The sequence below is a fragment of the Chanodichthys erythropterus genome, chromosome 11 (assembly GCF_024489055.1).
Source record: "Chanodichthys erythropterus isolate Z2021 chromosome 11, ASM2448905v1, whole genome shotgun sequence".
Taxonomy (NCBI): domain Eukaryota; kingdom Metazoa; phylum Chordata; class Actinopteri; order Cypriniformes; family Xenocyprididae; genus Chanodichthys; species Chanodichthys erythropterus.
Window position 1 is genome coordinate 11,936,685 of NC_090231.1, and position 22,834 is coordinate 11,959,518.

The 22,834-nt window shown below is 36.7% G+C and overlaps 2 protein-coding genes across 2 annotated transcripts; one reads left to right on the plus strand and one right to left on the minus strand.

Moving 5' to 3' along the window:
• Positions 1–21: 21 nt before the first annotated feature.
• mpdu1b (mannose-P-dolichol utilization defect 1b) lies at positions 22–5,560 on the plus strand. The gene is made up of 7 exons (XM_067400423.1): positions 22–294; positions 850–915; positions 1,408–1,540; positions 1,721–1,806; positions 1,922–2,040; positions 2,121–2,231; positions 4,140–5,560. The coding sequence occupies exons 1-7, from the start codon at positions 171–173 to the stop codon at positions 4,260–4,262; spliced, it is 762 nt and encodes a 253-aa protein (XP_067256524.1). The 5' UTR covers positions 22–170; the 3' UTR covers positions 4,263–5,560.
• Positions 5,561–16,239: 10,679 nt separating this feature from the next.
• sox19b (SRY-box transcription factor 19b) lies at positions 16,240–19,052 on the minus strand. Its single transcript, XM_067400426.1, has 2 exons — positions 18,418–19,052; positions 16,240–17,844 (listed from the first exon to the last, which is right to left on the minus strand). The coding sequence occupies exons 1-2, from the start codon at positions 19,050–19,052 to the stop codon at positions 17,598–17,600; spliced, it is 882 nt and encodes a 293-aa protein (XP_067256527.1). The 3' UTR covers positions 16,240–17,597.
• Between the last annotated feature and the right edge of the window lie 3,782 nt (positions 19,053–22,834).

The following is a 22,834-nucleotide window of genomic DNA, read 5'->3' on the forward strand; positions in this document are numbered from 1 at the left end:
CGCCACCTTTTGTTGGTCAAGTCAAATTTAATAAATACAAATAATAATAATATTGGACAATAACGTATTTTAGGTGACCTCTGTATTCAATCGCTAGTAAGTTACTAGAAGCGTTTCCTTAAATAAAGAGGAAGTATTACATCACGTGACTTGAGCTGACGTTTTGCATCATGGCGGCGTCTGAAGCAGTTGCAGAAACATCATTCATGGATCCTTTTAAAGATGTTCTGGTGAATTATTTAATGCCAGAAAGATGTTACGACGAGTTCTTTTTACAGTTCAATCTTCTGCACGGTAAGTTCATGTTTTATTAGTTTAGTTGCATCTTTATAGATCAATGAAAGATATTTCAAAGATTATTTCCTGGTACACTTATAACGATTCAATGACAAAGAGGATTTCTCTTCTGTATAATATCAGACCATCTGTCATTTGGCCACTTCTGTATTAACTGCATTATTTTGTCAACTTTAAGGCAGACATGCTTAATTACTTAAATTAGTATTCAGTAATGATCATCTATCATACAAAAAAAGTGTTTTGGGGTTCTCTGAGCTGTGAATGTAACGTTATATTATTAATTTGCATTAAACCTAGTGAGCTTCTTTGTTACTGAGTCTAGGATGTCTTCGGTAGTAATCGGAAGTTTCCGTAAAGGCAGTCAAAACGTAGGACTCTTGATTTTCTAATTTGTTTAATTAACACATGTTATAATGTTAAATGTCATCTGCGCCATAAACATCATGTAATAATGTCTGTGTTTGCTGTTTAGCTTGCATTAAAATTGTGGTCAACATGTTTACATGCAAATCATATTGAAGTCTGACTTGGGTTTTTGATTCTCTACAGTGGATTGTCTGAAGATTGTGATCAGTAAAGGCCTGGGCATTGGGATCATTCTTGGTTCTGTATTAGGTAAAAAAAAAAACTTCCATCTTTATAACACATTAAAAATGGGGGATGAAAACATTTGGAATTTGAAGTTCAAGGTAAATTGTATTTAATTTGTCTTCCGGGAAACATGCAAGTTTCTTCTGTTGCTTCCGAAGGGCAGTACTAAATGGAAAAAAAAAATGATATTCAAGCGAAATAAGAAAAATTTAGACCTCTTCATCTTGTTCAAAAGTTTTCACCCCCCGACTCTTAATGCATTGTGTTTCCTTCTGGAGCATCAGTGAATGTTTGAACCTTTTTTAATAGTTGTGTTTGAGTCTCTCAGTTGTCCTCAGTGTGAAAATACAGATCTCAAAATCATTGTCACTGTTGTAAAGGGTTCATATATGCAAAAGTTGGTGGAAAACTGAAGAATTTTTGGGGCCTGGAGATTTTTTTCAGTCTTAATACAAGCACATAAAAACCCAGACCATTTCCTCTAACACTGATGTTTTTGTGCATGTTTCCTCATAGTAAAGCTACCTCAGATTCTAAAGCTGGTTGGTGCCAAAAGTGCTGAGGGACTGAGCTTTAACTCTGTACTGCTAGAGCTGTTTGCTATCACAGGCACCATGGCCTACAGTATTGCCAACAACTTTCCTTTCAGGTACATCGATAGTGACACTTTTTCATAATTATGCTAAAGTCTAATTTCAGATTTATTTACCATTTTGGTAAATATTTGTCCATACACACACCATGCATTTATAAATGTCAAACAACAAAGTGGAAAACTGGCTACTAGAAACAAAGATATAAAACATTTACCTGTGAATATTTTTGACAGTTCCTGGGGTGAGGCACTTTTTCTCATGTTTCAAACTGTGACCATTGGTTTCCTCATACAGCACTATGGAGGAAACACCATCAAAGGTAATAAGACAATTCCACATCTTTCCATTTAAAAAAAATAAATGGGGGAAAAAATCTAAATTTTCTAAGTAATTGTTTATGCTGTGCCTTTTGATTATGCTGTGATTACTTGCAGGTTTGGGGTTTCTGGTAGTCTACTTTGGACTGTTGGTAGTCCTCCTGTCTCCCATGACCCCCATGTCTGTTGTCACTACCATGCAAGCCTCTAATATGCCAGCCATCATCTTTGGACGGGTAAGCTAGACCAAAAGAAACAACCTGGTTCAACAGCTGATCACACAGAAATGTATTTATCTGATTTTCTGTGTCTTCAGTTAATTCAGGCTGGTACCAACTACAGAAATGGCCACACTGGGCAGCTGTCTGCTATTTCAGTGTTTCTGCTGTTTGCAGGCTCTCTAGCACGCATATTCACTACAGTTCAGGTAAAACCACCGTAATGAGCTATCATGCAATATTTAAGCGAATAAGTCTCTTATGCTCATCAAGACATCATGTATTGGATCAAAATACAGTAAAAACAACTGTAATATTGTGAAATATTATTGCAGTTTAAATGACTTTTATATTTCATTATATTTTAAAATTTCTGTGATGACAAAGCTGAATTTTCAGCATCATTACTCCAGTCTTCAGTGTCACATGATCTAATCACTCTAATATTTGGTGCTTGACTTGGTACTCAAGAAGCATTTGTTAAAGGGTTAGTTCACCCAAAAAAGAAAATGTCTTTTATTACTCATGTCTTTCCACACCCGTAAGACTTTCGTTCATCTTCAGAACTCAAATTAAGATATTGTTGATGAAATCCGATGGCTCAGACTATTCACAGCAATGGCACTTCCTCTCTCAAGATCCATAAAGGTACTAAAAACATATTTAAAACAGATCATGTGAGATCAGTGGTTCTATCTTAATATTATTTAAAGCGAAGAGAATATTCTTTGTGCACCAAAAAAGCAAAATAACAGCTTTTCAACAATATCTAGTGATGGCTGATTTTGAAACACTGCTTCGGAGCTTTACGAATCAAATCAGTGGTTTGGAGCACCAAAGTCACGTGATTTCAGCAGTTTAGCCATTTGATAGGAGATCCGAATCACTGATTTGACTCAAAAGATTCGTAAAGCTCAGAAGCAGTGTTTTGAATTTGGCCATCACGAGACATTGTTGAAAAGTCGATTTTTTTTGGCACACAAAAGTATTCTTGTTGCTTTATAATAAGGTAGAACCAGTGAACTAACATGAACTGTTTTAAATATGTTTTTATTACATTTATGGATCTTGAGAGGTTCAGTGGCTTTGCTCTCAATGGAGGCCTCACTGAGCCATCGGATTTCATCAAAAATATCTTAAAGGTCCCGTTCTTCGTGATCCCATGTTTCAAACTTTAGTTAGTGTGTAATGTTGTTGTTAGAGTATAAATACAATCTGTAAAACGTTAAAGCTCAAAGTTCAATGCCAAGCGAGATATTTAACAGAAGTCGTCTACATCGAACGGCCAGTTTGGACTACATCCCTCTACTTCCTTCTTTAATGACGTCACTAAAACAGTTTTTTGACTAACCTCCGCCCACAGGAATACACAAGAGTTGCGTTTGTAGAGTGTGTTTGTCGCCATGTCGTCGAAACGCTGTTATTTTCATCCCGCAGTCCAATCACCGGGTCTGATTCCGGCTCAAATTGATAGGGTAAAATTAAAGACATGTTTACAATAACACTGAGCGCATGCATCTCCACGTTATGGTAAGAGGCGTGACCTTTCCGGGCAAGATGCGCTAAACTGCTGTCGAATCACAACACAGGAACCGCTGGCACAATCAGAACTCGTTACGTATTTCTGAAGGAGGGACTTCATAGAACAAGGAAGTCATCAGCCCGTTTTTATGACAGTGGAATTATGTGAAAAATACTGTTTTTTTTGGGGGGGGGTTTTTACACGCGAAACATGAACGCATGTTATATTGCACACTATAAACACAATCAAAGCTTCAAAAAACCACGAAAAATGGGACCTTTAATTTGTGTTCCGAAGATGAACAAGGTCTTACGGGTGTGGAACGGCATGAGGGTGAGTAATAAATGACAGAATTTTCATTTTTGTGTGAACTAACCCTTTAATATTAGTTGTGCTGCTTAATATTTTTGTGGAAACCATGACACATAAAAGAACAACATTTATTTGAAATAGTATATTCTTGGAATGATGTAAAAATCTTAATAGGCCCCTTTTGTTCAATTTAATTCATCCTTGCTTTAGAAAGATCCTCATTGTTTGAAATGGGTCCATTGATGAGAGATCATTTTAATGTGTCCTATATGTCTCTGTACAGGAAACAGGAGATTCTCTCATGGCTATCACCTACATCATCTCTTCTTGCTGTAATGGTGTGATCACAGCTCAGGTTCTCTACTACTGGAACAGCAGCAGTTCCCTCAGGAAGAAGACTGAGTAGGTCCGAATGAAAGGCAAATTCAGTGACCACCCAAGTCAACTAAGTGCACTGGACAGCCGACTGGGGATCAGATGTATCCTAATCAAAATGACGGTTCTTGTAAAATTGAACTCTTTTCAGTTGTTAAATGCATTTATTGTTAACATATCAGTTGAATACTGTATAATTGCACACATTCGTGTATTCCAGGTGCCCTGAAGTGGACCAAAAAGCCAGTATGGTGAGGGGTCCTTCTATAATTGTAGATTTTTTTTCCCCCATCTTTTTTATTCCTTTTTATGGTAGTGTGCTATTTAATTAGGCAATTTTTGGACCATTTTCTTAGCTCAGGGAAGGGAGAAGTGTCCATAATATTCTTGCATTCAACTATAAATTTACAAACCTATGTATTAAATCATTATGTATAATTGCTGGCATGCTGTCTGACCTGGCTCACTGCATATTCACTAAAACCCATGTAGCCATTTTGAATTCAACAACAAATCTGAAAAATGTCTACCAAGGTTTTGTAATCATGAATTCCAGATTTGTAAAAGTGACTGAATTTGTACCAAATAAGTAAATAAAATCCATACTTGCACATATGAAAAAAATGCACATCATATGCTAAAGGCAGCCCTACTAGAACATCATAGGGAGAGTATTATCCCTACAGGGGATCGGTTTCCTGTTCTGTGTAGACAAATCCAACTATATTGACACTATTTCTTCAAGTACCTAGAAATGCTCATGTTGCTAAAACCCTACAAAAGTCATTTTCTTTTTTTGTGTGTGTTTGACAAAATAAAGGTTTTTCTTTAGGTTATACATGGAGACTAGAAAATACTGTTGTATTTCTTGCAATGTCATGCAATAGTAATATCTGTCGAGTGTCATCATGACCAAATGGAACTGGGTAAAATAAGAAAAATTTACTACAAAGCACTTTTTTGTTTGTTCTAGATGGTAGAGTTCATCCATCAAATGCAAGTTGTTTCAAGCTGTCCACAGGTAAAAGGAACATTTAATTTAAATGATCGACATTGCATATTTGCACACGTTAAATTTGTGAATTAATTTTCCTTTTTTGCTTGAAAACATCTATTGTGCGTTGCTCGTTTATTTCAGGAATGAAATTTTACAAATGGCTGTGATTGTGGGTTTTTTCATATCTAAAGTTGCAATGTACTTTTGAACGTTGAGTAAAACATTTCCAACAGATAAGTTGGTGTTTATTGATCACTGTTCACAAAGCATTTCTTTTAGCCTTAAAAGCTTCAAAAAAGACACAATCAGTTGTAGAAAATAAACTCTTTTATTCTTGTTTGAAGTTGTGTTTTTGCATTTATCCATTATGGATGGTTTGATGGACTGTGATACATATTTGTACCACCAGAGAGAGGCAAAGAGTTGGTAAAAATGCAATCTCTGTCAGTTTTCTCCACTGGTAGGTACCCTTTACCCCACTAGCTATGTTATTAATGACTTGCATGAGTCCTTTAGTCTTCATTCGTCATCACTTTTTTAAAGACAAGCCCAGTCTACAAAATATAGCACAGAAAAGTGCACTGGTTCTGCCTTCAGTAGCTATTTTATTATGTCCAGCCCCAGCAGTCTGAAATCACTTTGCCTGAAATCCAAAAAAAAATAATCATAATGCTTTAATAGACTACAGCAAGTTGGATTTCTTGATTTAATGTTGGCGAATGAAGCCTGTCCAGTTGGATATTTCTGCTGATCATTAAACTGTAATTTTTAAAAAGTCTTACTCTGTCTTGTAGATTTTATAGGGAGCAGACAGACATAAGCAGAGTTCAAACATGACTGAAAAACATTTTTTGTAGAATTTACTTTGAAACTATTTTTAAAAAACATAGTAATCATCCACTCAGACAGGACGGCTGAATGCAAATGGCAGAAAGATAAGATACAGGCATCTAATGACTGTTTATCTAAATATAAAAAGCTGTTACACCATCAAGAGCAAACTATTTCTCTGATATAATCTCACATTTTCGAGTTCTATTTAACACCACCTTATTCATGCACTTGACACAGACACTTGAAATGATTTCTGCATTGACAAATCAGAACAAATATTACATCTAATAAATACTAACTACGTGTTTACAACCATACACTGAATTTCAAATTATACATTTGATTCCTTAACAGTAATTTAACTGATAATTGTTCTGGTCCCATACAAAAAAGTTTGTATTTTGCCAGGATAAAAACTTAGACTAAAATTGATAACTTGCTTTATTGACATTTTTTATTATTATTGAAAACAAACTAAAAATTGAAGTGTGATGTTTAAAAGAAAAACAATCAAACAATATTAAAAGGAGGTTATAAATCATTTTAAATGAAGCAAAGGATAAAACAAAATACAAAAGAATCTCCAAACTAACCTCCAAAATGCTTATCCTAGGGTAGTGGGCTCTCCAAATCAAATATCCCAAGAACAAATTACAAGTACCAGATAGTCCAATAGAGTAATGTTTTCTGTAAATTGCTCCATATCTTTGCAGCATTAAAATTAAACCCAACACTTGACACAGGGAACTATTGTCATTTGAATATATATTATAGGGTGTTTGTTTATACTGAGATTTCATGTAAGCAGCATTAAAGTGAAGCATAATGGATTAGGTTCCTCTGTAAGCTTCTCTAAAGGGATCTTTATATTCTGTATATTTTCTTCGGTTGTGCTCACTTGCTCATGGTTAATTAACTGCTTAAAATTTAGAACGCACATTCTACTTAAATTTATTGTCAACAGCATTCCGTTTGCTTTCATGTAGATTACAAAAAAAGCAGAAAGTATCTGACTTGATGGCTCTCAACTCCACCTCCGACTGCAACCGGCTATTCTTGCCGATCAGCAAGGTTAAGAATAGTTCATGTCAAACACACCTATTGTCAATCATTGACCCTTTTTCATTACATACATTAGAGAATATTGTTATACATTAGTTAAAGATACAAATCAAAATCGTATAGTGTGAATAAGAACACTTTTTACACTACCGCATAAAAGTTTTGGGTCAGTAAGATGTTTTTTTTTTTTTTAAAGATATTAATACTTTTATTCAGCAAGAATGTATTGAAATGATCAAAAGTGACAGTAAAGACATTTATAATGTTGGATAATATAACGGTTTTCATTAAAATAAAAAGCACAACTGTTTTCAACATTGATAATAATAAGAAATGCTTCTTGGGCAGCAAATCAGCATATTAGAATGATTTCTGAAGGATCATGTGACACTGAAGACTGGAGTATGCTGACATGAGTATGTTTTGCCAACAGGAATAAATGTAATGTTTCACAATATTACTGGAATTCAAACAAATAAATGCAGCCTTGGTAAGCATAAGAGACTTTTATACTTTTGTGTGGTTGTGTTTATATAGTGTATATTATATATATATATATATATATATATATATATATATATATATATATATATATAAATAAAGCTTATTTTTATGTAAAAGATATCTAATGGAATAAGGAAAAGAGAGTTCTTTGAGAGTGGTCGGGTTTTTTTCTTGACAGTTTAGATTCAGATTCATTCATTACTATCCTCGTTAGAGGAAATTTGTTTTCACGGACTGTACCAGCACCATTCAACAAGCATAATATACACATATTACACAGAATACACATAGACATATATAAAAAAAAAAAAAATCAAAGCTTTATGCATTCAGTAATTCAGTAACGTTACTCTTACAGCTGAAAGTAAAGTGTAAAGTAAATTTTAAAGGGTTAGTTCACCCAAAAATGAAAATTCTGTCATTTATTACTCACCCTCATGCCGTTCCACACCCGTAAGACCTTCGTTAATCTTCGGAACACAAATTAAGATATTTTAGTTCAAATCCTATGGCTCCGTGAGGCCTCCATAGGGAGCAATGTCATTTCCTCTGTAAAGATCCATAAAGGTACTAAAAACACAACTAAATCAGTTCATGTGCGTACAGTGGTTCAATATTAATATTATAAAGCGACGAGAATATTTTTGGTGCGCCAAAAAAAACAAAATAACGACTTATTTAGTGATGGCCGATTTCAAAACACTGCTTCAGGAAGCATCGGAGCATTATGAATCAGTGTATCGAATCTACTGTTCGGAGCGCCAAAGTCACGTGATTTCAGCCGTTTGGCGGGTTTGAACCGCGATCCGATTCATGATTCGATACACTGATTCATAATGCTCCGATGCTTCCTGAAGCAGTGTTTTGAAATAAGTCATCACTAAAAATAAGTCGTTATTTTGTTTTTTTTGGCGCTCCAAAAATATTCTCGTCGGTATATAATATTAATATTGAACCACTGTACACACATGAACTGATTTAGATGTGTTTTTAGTACATTAATGGATCTTGAGAGAGGAAATGTCATTGCTCCCTATGGAGGCCTCAAGGAGCCATCAGATTTGAACTAAAATACCTTAATTTGTGTTCCGAAGATTAATGAAGGTTTTACAGGTGTGGAACGACATGAGGGTAGGTAATAAATGACAGAATTTTTATTTTTGGGTGAACTAACCCTTTAATGATCAGTGTTGGGGAAAGTGGCGTACGGGACACCCCCGCAGCCCCCGTGGTGCGTGGGGGCCCCCACCCTATGATGGGCCCCGTCGCAGATTCACCTATTTAGGCTAGACTACTTATAGCCTTTGCTTTTTTTTTTTTTTTAGAACTAAACTCAATTGACTAAAGATGAAAATAAAGCATCCAAGTGAAGCCCAAAAATGAAAGCAGAATAACATAGAAAATAGAGCTAAATTACCACAAAAGGGGGGAAAATCCATCACTGTTGTTTCCATCGCCGTTTGCAAGGTAGCCAAGACAACAGCAAGCTTTGATGCGCTGTGTTACTGTGTTACTGTTAGCGGATGTGTGCCGAGACAAATAAATATATTCGGTCTTTGCTGAGACATTATTATTGTTATTTATATTATTATATATTGCCCAAACATTTACCCCATCGCCAGCTCTGCTAATGGTCAGCTACCGGAATGTCTGAAGTTCTTTTCCAAATGTAGCCTAGCCAATAAGTCTAGTTATTTCTTTATTCTTTTACTGTGACTACATGAATTTAGTTTAGGCCTACATCATTTGATGCACCGATCGAAATTACTGAAAATTTGCGGCCGAAATAGCAATTTACGCGCTTGTCTAGAAGGGAACCTTATATAGCCTAGCCTATGCGCAAATTTGTGTCTAACTTAGAATTTAGACCAGCTAAAATATATTGTTAGACCAAAACATCTTACCAATTAATTAAGTAATAAAGACATGTAATAAATTAATAAAGAAATTTAATAAAAACAGAATATTGCTTCAGCCTTATTCAAAGGCCGCGGAAACATGGATTCGATTGTTACGCACTTCAATCAATTCCACAACTGTTCTTGGTTTTCTTCCTATTTATTAAATATAGGCAATTGGTTGATGAAACATTGATTGAAATTAAGATACAATTTCTACAAAACGAAATTCACTTTAAAGAAAGACTTACTATAAAACAAAACTTAATGAAGTGGTCAAACTCATGTCTGACCCGCTGCATTTGTCTCCCGACATTGCGCATCCGTCATGCACTTTTCATAATCAACATAGGTGACATTTAAAAAAAATAATATTAGGCTATAGCCCAATATTTAAATATAAATATGAAACTAAATTGGCTACATTTTTATCCCTCTGGCCGACGAATGCGCCGGCGCGTTCTGATGGATTTTTTCCTCATGACAGCTGAAACAACTTAAAACAGGCCTTCCGTCATTTTTGGCGATAGCCTACGGATTAGTGCAAGACTACAAATGGTCTACTTTTTTTTTATTTTATTTTATATTTACGCTCACAATAACAACACCTTGTAGGATACTTTTGTAAAATAGAATAATAAAAAACAGGGTGCGCTTTCAGCTGTCTCTCTACGAGAATCTTTCTGAAACGTCTCAAAAATTAGTTTAAACTCGGCGAATAACTGTACCTAAAAGAAAGAAACATCTCCATTTGATAAGAAATGTGTAGGTCTGTGTTAAATAAGAGGCGATCTATCCACTGGAATGTGTTGTTTCGAGCCCGATCACACGATAATGCCCGATCAAAACTCATTTTGGCGTATATATTCTACGAGATTACAAACTCGTACTATTTATACGCATTCTCATGTGATCGTGTTGGTTGTTTCTGAAATCATGGCCAGATTTGAAATCTGCGGCTCGTTGCGGCTGTTTTCGGTTCTCTTGGCGCTCCTTTGGTTTTAATGAGTAAATTAGCCTAAATATTTATTCCTGCCGGTATTTTAGTCTGCGATATCAAAATCACTAAACATTGTATAGGCCTATCATTTATGCTAGGCTATAATATTATTCAATAATAACATCAAATAAATCAATGCAATGATAATTCACCACATGATTCACTGTTAAATCAGTTTTTGTAAACTGTGGGGCAGATGGACTCAGGTGCACAACAAATTTTAACACATGACATCACTGCTTGTGGGAGGGACCTCATCTCATTCTTTGCGGGGGGGCCTCACAGACTTGCGGTATGCCACTGGTTGGGGGTAACTCATTACAAGTAACTTGAGTAACATAATCAGATTACTTTTTCAAGTAACTAAGTAATGCATTACTTTTTCAATTTACAACAAAATAAGTTACTTTTTCGAATAAGTATAGCAAAAAACTTTTTCATATTTATTGACTAACAGCTCTCCTGTCCCCATGTTGAGAGAAATAAAGTGCAGAGGTGTTGTGTGCGCTGTGTGAACATGATGGTTATTGTAATTCTATAGTCTAAATGTGAACATGCATTTACTCATATCACTTGCATGAAAAAATTCAGTATTTCTCAAAATGAATGAAAACAGTAAACTGCAATTTTAGAATTTTACGCAAACTTGTAATAATTAACTATATTAAATTACACAGATATACTTTATGGATTTAATCTCACTGTATTGACAAATGCTGCTGACATTTGATGATCCAATACTAATATGCAAAAGTGACTTTAGATTACATTTAGGAATAAGAGTATTGAACTTTCTTCTCCTGTATCCTGTTCTTCTTTAAACCAGAATAGCAGCACAGCTGAAAGGTTTGTTTGAGCTGCGCCCTCTACTGTACAGGATTAAATATGCATTTCCTTCAGCCTGAAGCTTATTCATTTCACTTTTGGTGTGAAAGGGCCTTTACATTAGCCAAAAATAGAAGTTTTTTGTTGTTATTAAAAAAACAAACAAGCAAGCCCAGCACAGGTGAGAAAAAGTAATGCAAAAGTAATGTAATGCATTACTTCTCATATAAAGTAACGCAATTAGTTACTTTTTTTAGAGAGTAACGCAATATTGTAATGCATTACTTTTAAAAGTAACTTTCCCCAACACAGTTAATGAATGTATTATTATAATCTATAATGTTGGACTACCTGTACTACCAACTTTTTTTATTTTCTTCTCAGGTCTGTTGGCAATCCCTCAAAGTACAGCCCATATTTTTATCTCACCTCACCTAAGGAGGAGACTGTTTCCCATATCTGTATCTAATCAGCATTACGTACCGCCACCTCCTCACCTATGTAATATCTTATCCAGCCTATAACGGCAGATTTCATGAGTTAGACCGGTTTGTCAGAGACTCTCTCAAGATCTTTAGCTCTCAGCTTCTTGTCAAAATGTAGAAAGTGCAGTAACATCACATGTACTCCTGTTAAAATTGGATGCATCACAGGTGATGGCTTTTTTTTTCTTTCTTTCTTTTTTTTGGAAATAGTAATCCTGAGTATCTTGTTTCACTCTGCCTTGCTTTCCTTCAATTTGCTGCAAGACCAGTCTTGTGCAGGGTGTGGTGCACTCATTAGTGTTAGCTGTCAATCACTCTTTCATTGCTGTGCAAATGCTTCCTCTATTAACCACATTAGCCTGACAGAAATGTACATGTGCTCCATCAAAGCGTGTCACAGCTGCTCAGAAAGATGGGTTTTGACTTCTGGGGGTCTCTATTATACAACATTTTCCATTTTATCAATGCATTTTTAAAACTGGTCCCTTTAAAAATAATAATAATAACAGAACTGCAGAGACTACACACTACCTTATTCAACTTCCTCTTCAGCTTTTTAAAATTCTTTATGGCAAAATAATATTAATAATTCTTTACTAGGGGAAATTATGGTTGTCATGCAAAACAATTCATTATGCCACATTGCAAATTATGAAGTTAAACGACTACTGCTTTGGCCTCATGCCAGTCTTTTGATATAGATGGCCTGTTTTTTTGACATGTTTTGTTTTATTTTGTTCTGAATACATAAATGGAAAAAGTTATGAGGTACACACCTCCCACTTAGAATAGCATCCAAATCTTGATTTAAACAAAAAAGATAGCTCAAGATAGGATGTTGATAGATTTGGCAGAAACATCCCGCCTACAGTGTGTAGATTTGTTTTGCTCTCTTACCTTTTAGTTTTCATAAGGCATATACTTGCGTTTGTGCACAACAAAACACCAGTTCTTGTAAGAAATATATAAACATATGTTCCTATTTAAACAGTTTCATATAATTAGCCTATAAAATTACATTTGACAAGTGGCAGACATAACACAGATTGTTATCGGATGAGTCTGGCCACCCCCCGTTTATTGCGTGACAGGCAACGCTCGTCTAGGCTGACTCACACACATGCGTGTATCAGCCCTGGTGGCATTTCAACCAACCATAGCGGCTGTTTAGAAAAAAGGGAAGAAAATTTGACGCCCACTCACTCACCTGTGCATACACAAACGTCTGAGGTATGACTGACAAGCCATCACACAAGTGAGCGATGAATGTTTTGATGTAGGCCTGTGAACAGATATAGTCTGCTTAAAGAAATAGCAATCAAAGAAGGAAAAATATGTCATTGTTTACTCACCCTTAATAAGTTATTTTTCTGGGAAACAAAAAATGAAAAGGAGTATAATATTAAATTCTATATGAATTCTGCTTAAGAGAGACAATTGTGATGAGCATAAACAAAACAACAAATAGAACACTACGAGACAAGGATTTTGTAGCAAAATATTCCTTTACATCAAACATTTTACACAAAAATGTTATAGTTTTTGGTGCTCAATTTCAAAATTCTGTATACTTTGTTAGGCCTGCAACGTATTTTCTCGTTTACACAGCCTAAGTGGAAACGTATTACAATTTAATATCGATATTTTAAAGTAAATTTGTCAATGTATAGCCATAATAATCACCAAGTTCTTCAGGTTGTCTGCCTTATTAGTTCACCTGTTGGGCAGTGAAGCCTGTGCATGTGCGTGCAGGAGGGGAGCGGCTCCCTCGGAATGCATGTAAATAATACGCACCCCCCAGTTTCCAGGGCAACCATTAATCTCGTTTCCGGGTCTATGACGAAATAGTAACAGGCTGTCAACAAATTTAAAACAAGAATGAAAAAAATGCGGTTTAACGAATTAACAGGCAAAAAACATACCAATGATAACGTGATTCCTTTGACATCGAAATTTGGCCTTTATCTGCCAACCCAAAATATACCATGGTAACCGTTTGTTAAAGCCTCACTGGTCGTTGCTAAGTGATTGTATGTTTCTCACCAGAAAATCCAGCACCCCCACCCTCCTCGACACCCACATTCGCCCTCTTAACCCCCTCAGCATAGTCAGAAGTCGCCTGACGTTAAGCGCAGGTCTTTTCAAAGCAAAGAGTGCTTTATTTTCTCACTTTAAACGCTTTAAAAATTTAGTAATGGATAATAATTTACTTAAATCTAACTTGGGGACACGCCTGAACTGTTATCACGGTTAATGAAAGTCCGCGCTCTTCCCAGCCCCCCTCCCTTCGCCCTCCGATTAGCCGCGGCGAGCTTTTACATTTTCATGAGAATGACATTAGGAGGTGAGGGGGTTAAACCCGAGGAAAAAACGAGGAGAAACGACGGCAACGCTAATTTTCCGCACAGCGGGAAGCGAGAAAAGGGAACAAAGTGGTCCAAGGGAGCCTCTCCGGATTCAGTGGCTTACTACGTACACCTGCGAGCTCAAAAGCGACGGACAATGTGCCTCCGAAACGGCCAATTACGACCGAGACAACAACCAGTTTTCAATCTGGAGAGAGAGGGTTATGCTGAGGTGGACAGTGAATTTGGGGGCAAAGTGGATGATTTCGCCCTTGAATCGCTCTATTTCGCCTGTTTTTTAGATTTATTCCTCGTCTCTAATTTTTTAGGACACAAACGTATTATTAAAAATTAGTTTTCTATCTAGTAGCCTATCCTAGTATTTAAAGGCCTAGGCCTACTCTCAGTCAGTACCTTCTTTTCTAATTAAAAAGTTAGATAATTTTTAGTGAAGATAGTGTTTAAATGTTTGACAAATGCTTTAAATATTTAAAATACACGTTTAAAAAACATTCAGCCAGTCAAGATAATGCCTGATAATGATTTTATTTTTGTAAATTTCAAATTAATAGTTGCAATTTAAAAAAAAAAGTTTTATTTTACATGGAGAAGTTAATCTAAGGTAGGACTGTTTACATGACACCAATGCACTAAAATGTAAAAGTTTCTCCTTTGTACATTTGCATACAGATAACGGTCGTCAAAACGATCCCTGTTCACACGGATCCACGAAAACGATTAAAAAAAGCGCTATTATGCAGGCCAGACCAGTAGTTGGCGATGTCACTTTGTAAAGAAAAACCACACCACCTTATTTCTCAGATAAGAGTTGCCGCGGCCATTTGTAAAATTTAATATGTCTGGCTTCTGGTGTTATTGGCCTTCAGTTATTTTTAGCTGTACAAAACAGCCCGTTATGCTTCTTGATATTGCAAACTAGTTTTTCTTACCATATTAGTTTAATGTATTGTCTTAATTATAAACACGCTAGTTTGTAGCACAAACAGTTTTTCAGTTTACCGCACTCTGATATTCTTCGCCATTTCCTCACAGTGGCTAACAAATCAGAAGTTTCTGCACATTAACAGAAAACACCTTAATTCCATGGTGAAAGATAAGGTGACTTTAACATGAATATACACAAACTTGAAATCGAATGCACATGACATTACCTTTTTCACAAATTTGATTTTTTTTATTTATTTTTTTGGTAGTAGATGGAGACAATGTATCATTTTCAAAAACTCACATTGAAACTAGTTTTCAAAAGTTAGGTTTTTTTTTTTTTAGGCCCCCCAAAGATACCGTTGTAGTGTAAACCGCTAAAACACAAAGACGGAGACACACTTAATGATTGAAAGGCCGATTATGAATGTAAATTGATACTTATGACTGATCACGCTCAAACGCGTCCAGTCAGAGCCAGTTGCGCTCAGTCTGCGATTGCAGTCGGTGTTCAAATTCCATGTGTAAGTACTTAATCAGCTTCAGTCGCAGGAAACAATCGCTTGTATGTTGAGCACAGTCTTAGAATGTTTTAGCTAGTCGTTAAATGTGTGCCCGGCTTAAGTCTTGCATTTTTAGTTGAAAACACTGTCGTGTAAATGGCCTTTTGGAGACCACCATGTTGACATCACAAATACTTCTAATTTTGGTAGGCAGTCTTCACTCACATTAAACTGATTATTGCCAACTGCAAAATAGTATTGTCCACCAATGGGACTGGTAACCGAACATTTGTCCCAGTGATGCTAAAAGTCCAAGACGACTGCCATAACGTGCACCAAGTTCCATTTGTGTGTGACTTGGGAATCAAATAAACATTTCGATTCAATGACCCATTTCACAATATTCAGAAAACTTGAGACTACATATTGCATTTCAATTTTTTTATTTTGTAAAAACGGCCCTTATAAGAACCACAAAAACCAAGAAATATACACTGTACAAAAAGGTATTTACAACCTAAATTAAAACCAAGAAAAAAAAACAAAAAAAAAATTAAACGGCAAGCTGCAAACTCACTTCAATGGCAATGTAAACTTCCCCCCCATTGTGCTTAAATCACCATTTAACCAAAATATTAGTAACTAACTGACCAGCTTTGTGGCAGCAATGAGCCATACTGACAAACTTATATTTTTGACTGCCACAAAATGTCACCTACACACACTTTTTGAGCTCAAAACAATCAGAGACCTTGACATAACTTTGCATTTTGTTGTCAAAGGACCAAGGTCACTGTAGAAACAAAAACAAAACAGTGCCCAAAAGAAAAATTTCAGTCAAGTCCACTGAACTCACTGGTCAACCATACTGTAATGGCAGAAGCAGACTTAATGCTGTGGTAGAATTAGAAAGACCAGATGAGGTAGATAACCTTCTAGTCTAACGAAGTGCATCGACTGACAGCGAAGATCAGTGCATTTGAGTTTGACCCATAAGAGGGAAATGCTGGAACGCTAGGCAAGACAAACTCAACATTTAGCAATCTGTAAATATGGCTAAAAATTGACCTTTTACAGGAGTGCAATTTCATTGTAGAGACTACAAACAAAAAGTTAGTTCACAGACGTATGTGCACACTGGTATGGTACATATGCATTTTCGGCTATTGTTAAAGTAGGAAAACAAAGCAGATAGGGACCGAATTACTTTTTCCTCCTCTCCATTACAAATTGGATAACAGTTTCAAAGATGTAGAATTAGATATGGCATTGTCACAGCTGACCTATACTGTCATTTTCATGCTCTTTATTTGAAGAAAGCCCTGAGATTGTCCAAAACACTTTACTATATTAATACCCAAATTTAAAGACACTTAAAGGTCAATCACTTATTCCATGTGCTGAGCCAGTTCGGGCATACAAGTGGAAAACAGGGTTCACAAAACAAACTAATTTACACTGCTTAGGTCACATGTTATGTCTATCACTAGCCATTGCAATCATTATTGGCTGACCTGTTTTCGGAGATTCAAATTTGCTTCCCTGTTTTGTGCCCCAATTAGATTTTAAAGCCTGATTGCCCACTGCTGCATGAACAACGCATGTTCTGAACATTGCACAGAGCACAAAAGAATACTGTTTAAAAAAAACTATTATCCATTCAAGAACAAAGAGGATGCCTGTGCTAAAATATCTGGAATTGAGAAGAAAAAAAGAAAAGAAAGCTGAATTAATTGTCCTTAACGTCATGGGTTTAAGGTGCCCGGTCACAGCTGCGAAGACGGGAAGAAAATGGGGGATTGAAACAGCCAAGTTAGATAGACAATTTCAACAGACAACTTCAGATCATTCAAAGCAAGGAGGTAGTAAACAATCAGAAGTGTTCAGTAATCCATACAGTCTATATGTAGCACTATGGTCCCAATAAGGGTCCAACTAATAAGAGTTCAGGAAGCATTTGCCCAAACTTCAGATATGAGTGAGGGGAACAGTTCCACCTAGATAGTGCTGTTGGACACCAGGATAGGCTCTCTGGTTAGAGCTATCGCTGGCATCACCAGCTGGAATGTACATGCTAATCATGTCCCTCAGGTCCCCTTGGAAAGCGCCACGGTGGTGGTTTGGTACTCCAGTAGGTGAATGGGAGAGGGGTTCTGGTTTAACCATAGACATCACTGGACTGGGCTGCTGAGGGCTACCGCTATATGACATTTGACTGTGGGGGAAGGGGGAAAAAAAAAAAAAGAAATATAAGCCATTAAAGTGTGAATGACAAAAAAAATGATCAGAACAATGTAAAGCTGACTATCTTTCCACACATAAAACACCTATGCATTTATTCACAGTAATGCTGACGAGCAAATAACAGGTCTATACAGGTTAAGCCAGCTTAGTTATGGCGCATCTGAGAAAATCTATAGACAAATGCAGAATATGGGCAATGAGAAAATCTATACGCAAATTATGAATAAATGTGGCTATGAGGAATTAAATCTAGTCAAATGTGCAAGTTCATACAACTTGAAAAAACACGTTATTTTTAAATATACATATACAAAAATAAATTTTGGTTTGATAAAACCATTTAAAAGAGAGCAATATTAATTGTTCACAAATGTTTGATTCTTTAACTTCTTTTCACAATTACGCACAATGAAAACCGAATCGCTTAACATGAATTTATATGCGTGCGGTCGCCTCACAGAACTAGTTTTGTAGTTCCCCAATTTGTCAAGCTTCCCTAGTAAGAACGACTAGCGTTACTTTAAAACCCCTTGATAAAACAAACCTGTAAGAGCTGGCGCTGTTCATGTACGTCTGTGCCGGTGGGTACTGGAGAGCTGACAGGTCGTAGCGGTGCAGCTGCTGCGGGTATCCGAGTGCCTCACCCTGCATGCCCATATAACCACCGGTGTGACCCCAGCCATAGCCGTCCATTCTCGGGCTGCCACCTTGTCCCTGTGCCACGGCCGATGCCAAAAGGTTGCCGTGTGCGAGAGGATATTTACCGACGGGATTGTCCTTCTTCATGAGAGCTTTGGTCTTACGCCGAGGTTTGTATTTGTAATCGGGGTATTCCTTCATGTGTACTGCCCGCAACCGTTTGGCCTCATCGATGAACGGCCGCTTCTCCGCGTCCGTCAAAAGTTTCCATTCCGCTCCGAGGCGTTTGCTTATCTCCGAGTTGTGCATTTTGGGGTTCTCCTGTGCCATCTTCCTCCGCTGACCCCGAGACCACACCATAAACGCATTCATGGGGCGCTTCACTTTGTCCATAGGGTCCCCGCCGGGTGGACAAGAAGTTTTTGATCCGTGGTGCGCATTTCCAAGCACGCTGACCGGAGGAGACATCCCTGGACTGCTCTGGTGGGGGTGAGGTTGACCCGCGGTCTTCAGTTCATGCTCCATCATGCTATACATCATGCCACAACACACTTTGAGATTCAACAGCTCAATGCGTAAAGCAGCCAATTAAAAGTGTCCAAGCGAACCTAATCAGGTCAAACAAATCCGGCGCAGGTGAAGTCTCTTTACAGCCGGGATTGTCTGGCCAAATGAAACGCTAAAAATCAGCAATGAGAAAACGGATCAAAACATTTATAGCAAGTTTTTTTTAGACAAAACAAAGTACAAAGAGCGCGAAAAGCTTCTCAATCACTGCTGTTTGTCTCTCTAACTAGGTGAACCATATCCACAAGCCACTTGTTGAGCCGCAATAGTTTGCAGTCCACGTTGAACCAATTGTATAATTGTATTCCACTTCTGTCCAATCAGCGCTCAAGGCAACGCTTTGCTCATTTGCATAACAATTGTAGGGGTGTGGCATTGAACGTCGAAGTTCACTTGTTGCAAAAGTGAACTAGTCTTATACTGATCAAGAGAATACTAATACTGTTCAGTATATTTTAGTAGATACTGTCATTGCACATGTTTTTTAATACAATTTTTAATACACTTAAAAAAAAAAAAAAAACTTTTAAAAAAGTACACACAAATGTTGTGTAATTTTAGACCTTATATCTTTGGATCACTTTCTATGACTTAATTAGTTTCACCTTGCACCTTTACACTTTCTTTCTCTTCTATTGGTTAGTTCTTTTGTCGTGGGGTCATGTGAAAAAAGAAAGTTTTCTGAGAAAACGATCAGTTTGTTTAAATCTTGAGCTGTATGTGTTTTCTGGGTGAATTTGTGTGAAATGGGAATTTTTACAGTACACACAATATATAATTAAGTACAGCAATGTGTCATTACTCCCATTTGATGGCAATTTATGACATGTGAATGTCAGAATCTTCTACAGGTGTGGGAATTGCAGTGTTTGTAATTGCTTGAGAAAAGGTGTGGGTGCAAAGCTTTATGTTGTTTCTTTCTCTTTTTTGTAGACACAGGTGTGAGGGCCTGTGAGTTTGCAGGTGCTTTGTGAACCATGTAAGCAGCTTCTGTTCGTGACTGACAGTTACGCCTTTATGCCAATCAAACCACAAATTGTGGGGCTTCATTCTCATAACCATGTCCAGAAAACCTTTTTGGACAAACAGTAAACTTCTTTATGGAGAGTGCCCAACTCATTCTGCAGTCCTTTGTTTCTTTGTCCCATTTGATTGTGACAGCACCAAAACAGCTCAGAGAATTTCTCAGAAATGTTAAGTGTAGCCCCTCAGATAGCTCAAAGACCTCATGTTTGCATACACATGTGCTCCACATGCCTCTATTTGACTATTGTATTGCTTTTTAAAACCAGTGTTTTCATGGGTTTGAATATGTATGTCCAAAACAAGTTACAACACAGTTGTTTTTCCAAAGCGCTCACAAAAGATAACCACCCATTCAGCTGCATGGTCTCTAAGCTGCTCAAACACGGCTACCTGAATGAACCTGTAAAGGAGAATCTACATGAGTTCTCTGACTGAACTAAATAAATACTGCGTCTAGACTATTTTCGCTTATTTGTTCTTGCTTTTAGTGTTTGTGCGCGCTTTTTCCCCGTGAATTGCAGATCTAAAAATCAAACAATCTTTAGCTTTCTAACAAATAATTATTTTCAGTTACTATAATTCTTATCACCAAAAACTGAGCTTTTATGGATACCATGCTAAACTGAGTATAAATTACTACTTCTTGAAATTAAAAAATAACAATGTGGCTTATTGATTGTCAGAATATCTAAGAAAGTTTACAGTCAATTCATTAGAATCAAAAGAGAATCCGAATAAAATATAATTTTTCTAAAGAAAAGTATTTTAATATCTTGATTTGACAAGAACTTTGACAGAGAATATTCACTCATGACCAATGAAAAGCTTTAATATGCATGTTTAAAAAGAGTGAATTTGAATTGGTATATTTCTTTGATTTTGAAATACCATTTAGAATTTAATTTTAAGACTGATGAGACATTCTTTCTTTTCTTTTCTTTTTACCAGATTTGGCATTCAAAATATCCATTTAAGTTAGAATGTATTAGTGTATTAATACCTTTTTGAGTTTTAATCTGTGAACAATGACAAATTAAATGCTATGTAATTCATTGGGACAAATATGACATTTTGATTTGATAGGAAACCCAATAGAGTAAAAAAAAAAAAAAATTAAGTAGCCCAAAAATGAAGAGACTGAGTTCACAATAAATTACAATGGCCCGAAGAAAGGAGGACGGATGAGGAAAAGCTTGAGCAGAAGGGAGAATGGCAAAGATAAAGAAGAAAAGAGAGACTGAGAGGGGAAGAGGGCAACTTGGAGAGAGTGCAGTTTGTCCCTGAGTCCTCCCTGACAGACCGAGTGAATGGGGCCTCTATTCTCTCCCTTCTTATGTAAATGGGGGCTTCAGTCTCCTAGCCATCCGTCACTGCACAGAAAGACCCTGGCAGGCCCTTTACGAGCCTCCTGCTCGCATAATCCCTGAGCCCACATTCATGCACCCAGCAGGGGGAGAGGGGGAAGTGGCATTGGAGGGGAGGGGGGTGTTACCATGCAGACAGTGAAAGTTTTTCGGAGGGCCACCTACACTGAGCACACATAATCAAAACATTTCTCATAAGGTGTATAGCCCTCGGCGAGATGGAGGGGAGAAGTTGTTATGCCTCCAACGGAGGGCTGTGATAGGAGGAAGATTGTTGGAAAAGAAGATTGTGGGTATAAAAGCGCAGGAAAGAGAGGGGATTGATACAATGAATTGAATGAACGGGACTGGGACAGGGGTACATGATGCGGGAATTAACATAGTGTTTGTGTGATAGACAGGTGAATGAGGGCCAGCTCATTATGTCAGGGGATGTTGGTGAAGCAATCTCGCTGAAGTGATCAAAAGTTGCAGCCGTGGAATTGTAATGACACAGGCTTTCTGAGAGTTCGTTTAACTATTGGCTCACATATGTGTGAACAGAACATTTCCTAATACATCCTCATGTGCTGGAATGACAAGTCCGATGTCATTTGTATGCATCCTGAGTTTGTGGCACAGCTGAAAGCTCATTTTTTTTGTCCCGTGGATACAGATGGTGTACATATCTGCCCTCCTGTGGGCGCACTCAGAACTTGCCATTAAAGGAGCTGTAGAACTATCTCTGACTCTTGCTTTAAGAGGTGCACTTCTCAGGAGTTTTTCACAGTAAAATGGGCACCAGATTCAGCATAATGATATATGAACATTTAGTGCATAAATAATAAAAGAGTGCTTATTGAATGAGAAGCTCAAGTTTAATTTTGCCCAAATGGGAATAGGTACGTCTAATGAGACTTAAGAGAACATTTACTCACTGATCACAGTGTAAATAAGTGCCATAAAAGAAGTTCATTCCATCACTTTAGATGTAAAATATACATATTGTGACCAGTATAGGTTTAACATTGTTTTTCAAAATCTGAGTAGCTACATATCCTCGAAACTACACTACAATAAAAATGAATCATGACATAGTTTATTATTAAGTATTTGCATGTATTTGAATTTATTTAAATAATCATATTTTCACATGTATTTATTCAAATTCCTTAGAATCAACATAAGTCAACATTAGTTGTGAAAACAATTCAATTGAATCCATTAAAAAGTATGAACATGGTTCAAATGTGGCTGGCTGTGGAACAAACAGGATTCAGTTAGTTAAAATGTATAAGATTGGTTTACATAATCAGTTGGATGTATTGATAATAAACATAAAACTGGTTATTGTGTATTTAAAACACAGATGGGCAGTATTTTAAT

Coding starts and splice junctions, on each gene's coding strand:
- mpdu1b (XM_067400423.1), top strand. CDS start 171: ATGGCGGCGTCTGAAGCAGTTGCAGAAACATCATTCATGGATCCTTTT. Junction 916..1,407: donor CATTCTTGGTTCTGTATTAG/GTAAAAAAAAAA, acceptor GTTTCCTCATAG/TAAAGCTACCTCAGATTCTA. Junction 2,041..2,120: donor CAGCCATCATCTTTGGACGG/GTAAGCTAGACC, acceptor CTGTGTCTTCAG/TTAATTCAGGCTGGTACCAA.
- sox19b (XM_067400426.1), bottom strand. CDS start 19,052: ATGATGTATAGCATGATGGAGCATGAACTGAAGACCGCGGGTCAACCT. Junction 17,845..18,417: donor AACAGCGCCAGCTCTTACAG/GTTTGTTTTATC, acceptor CTTCCCCCACAG/TCAAATGTCATATAGCGGTA.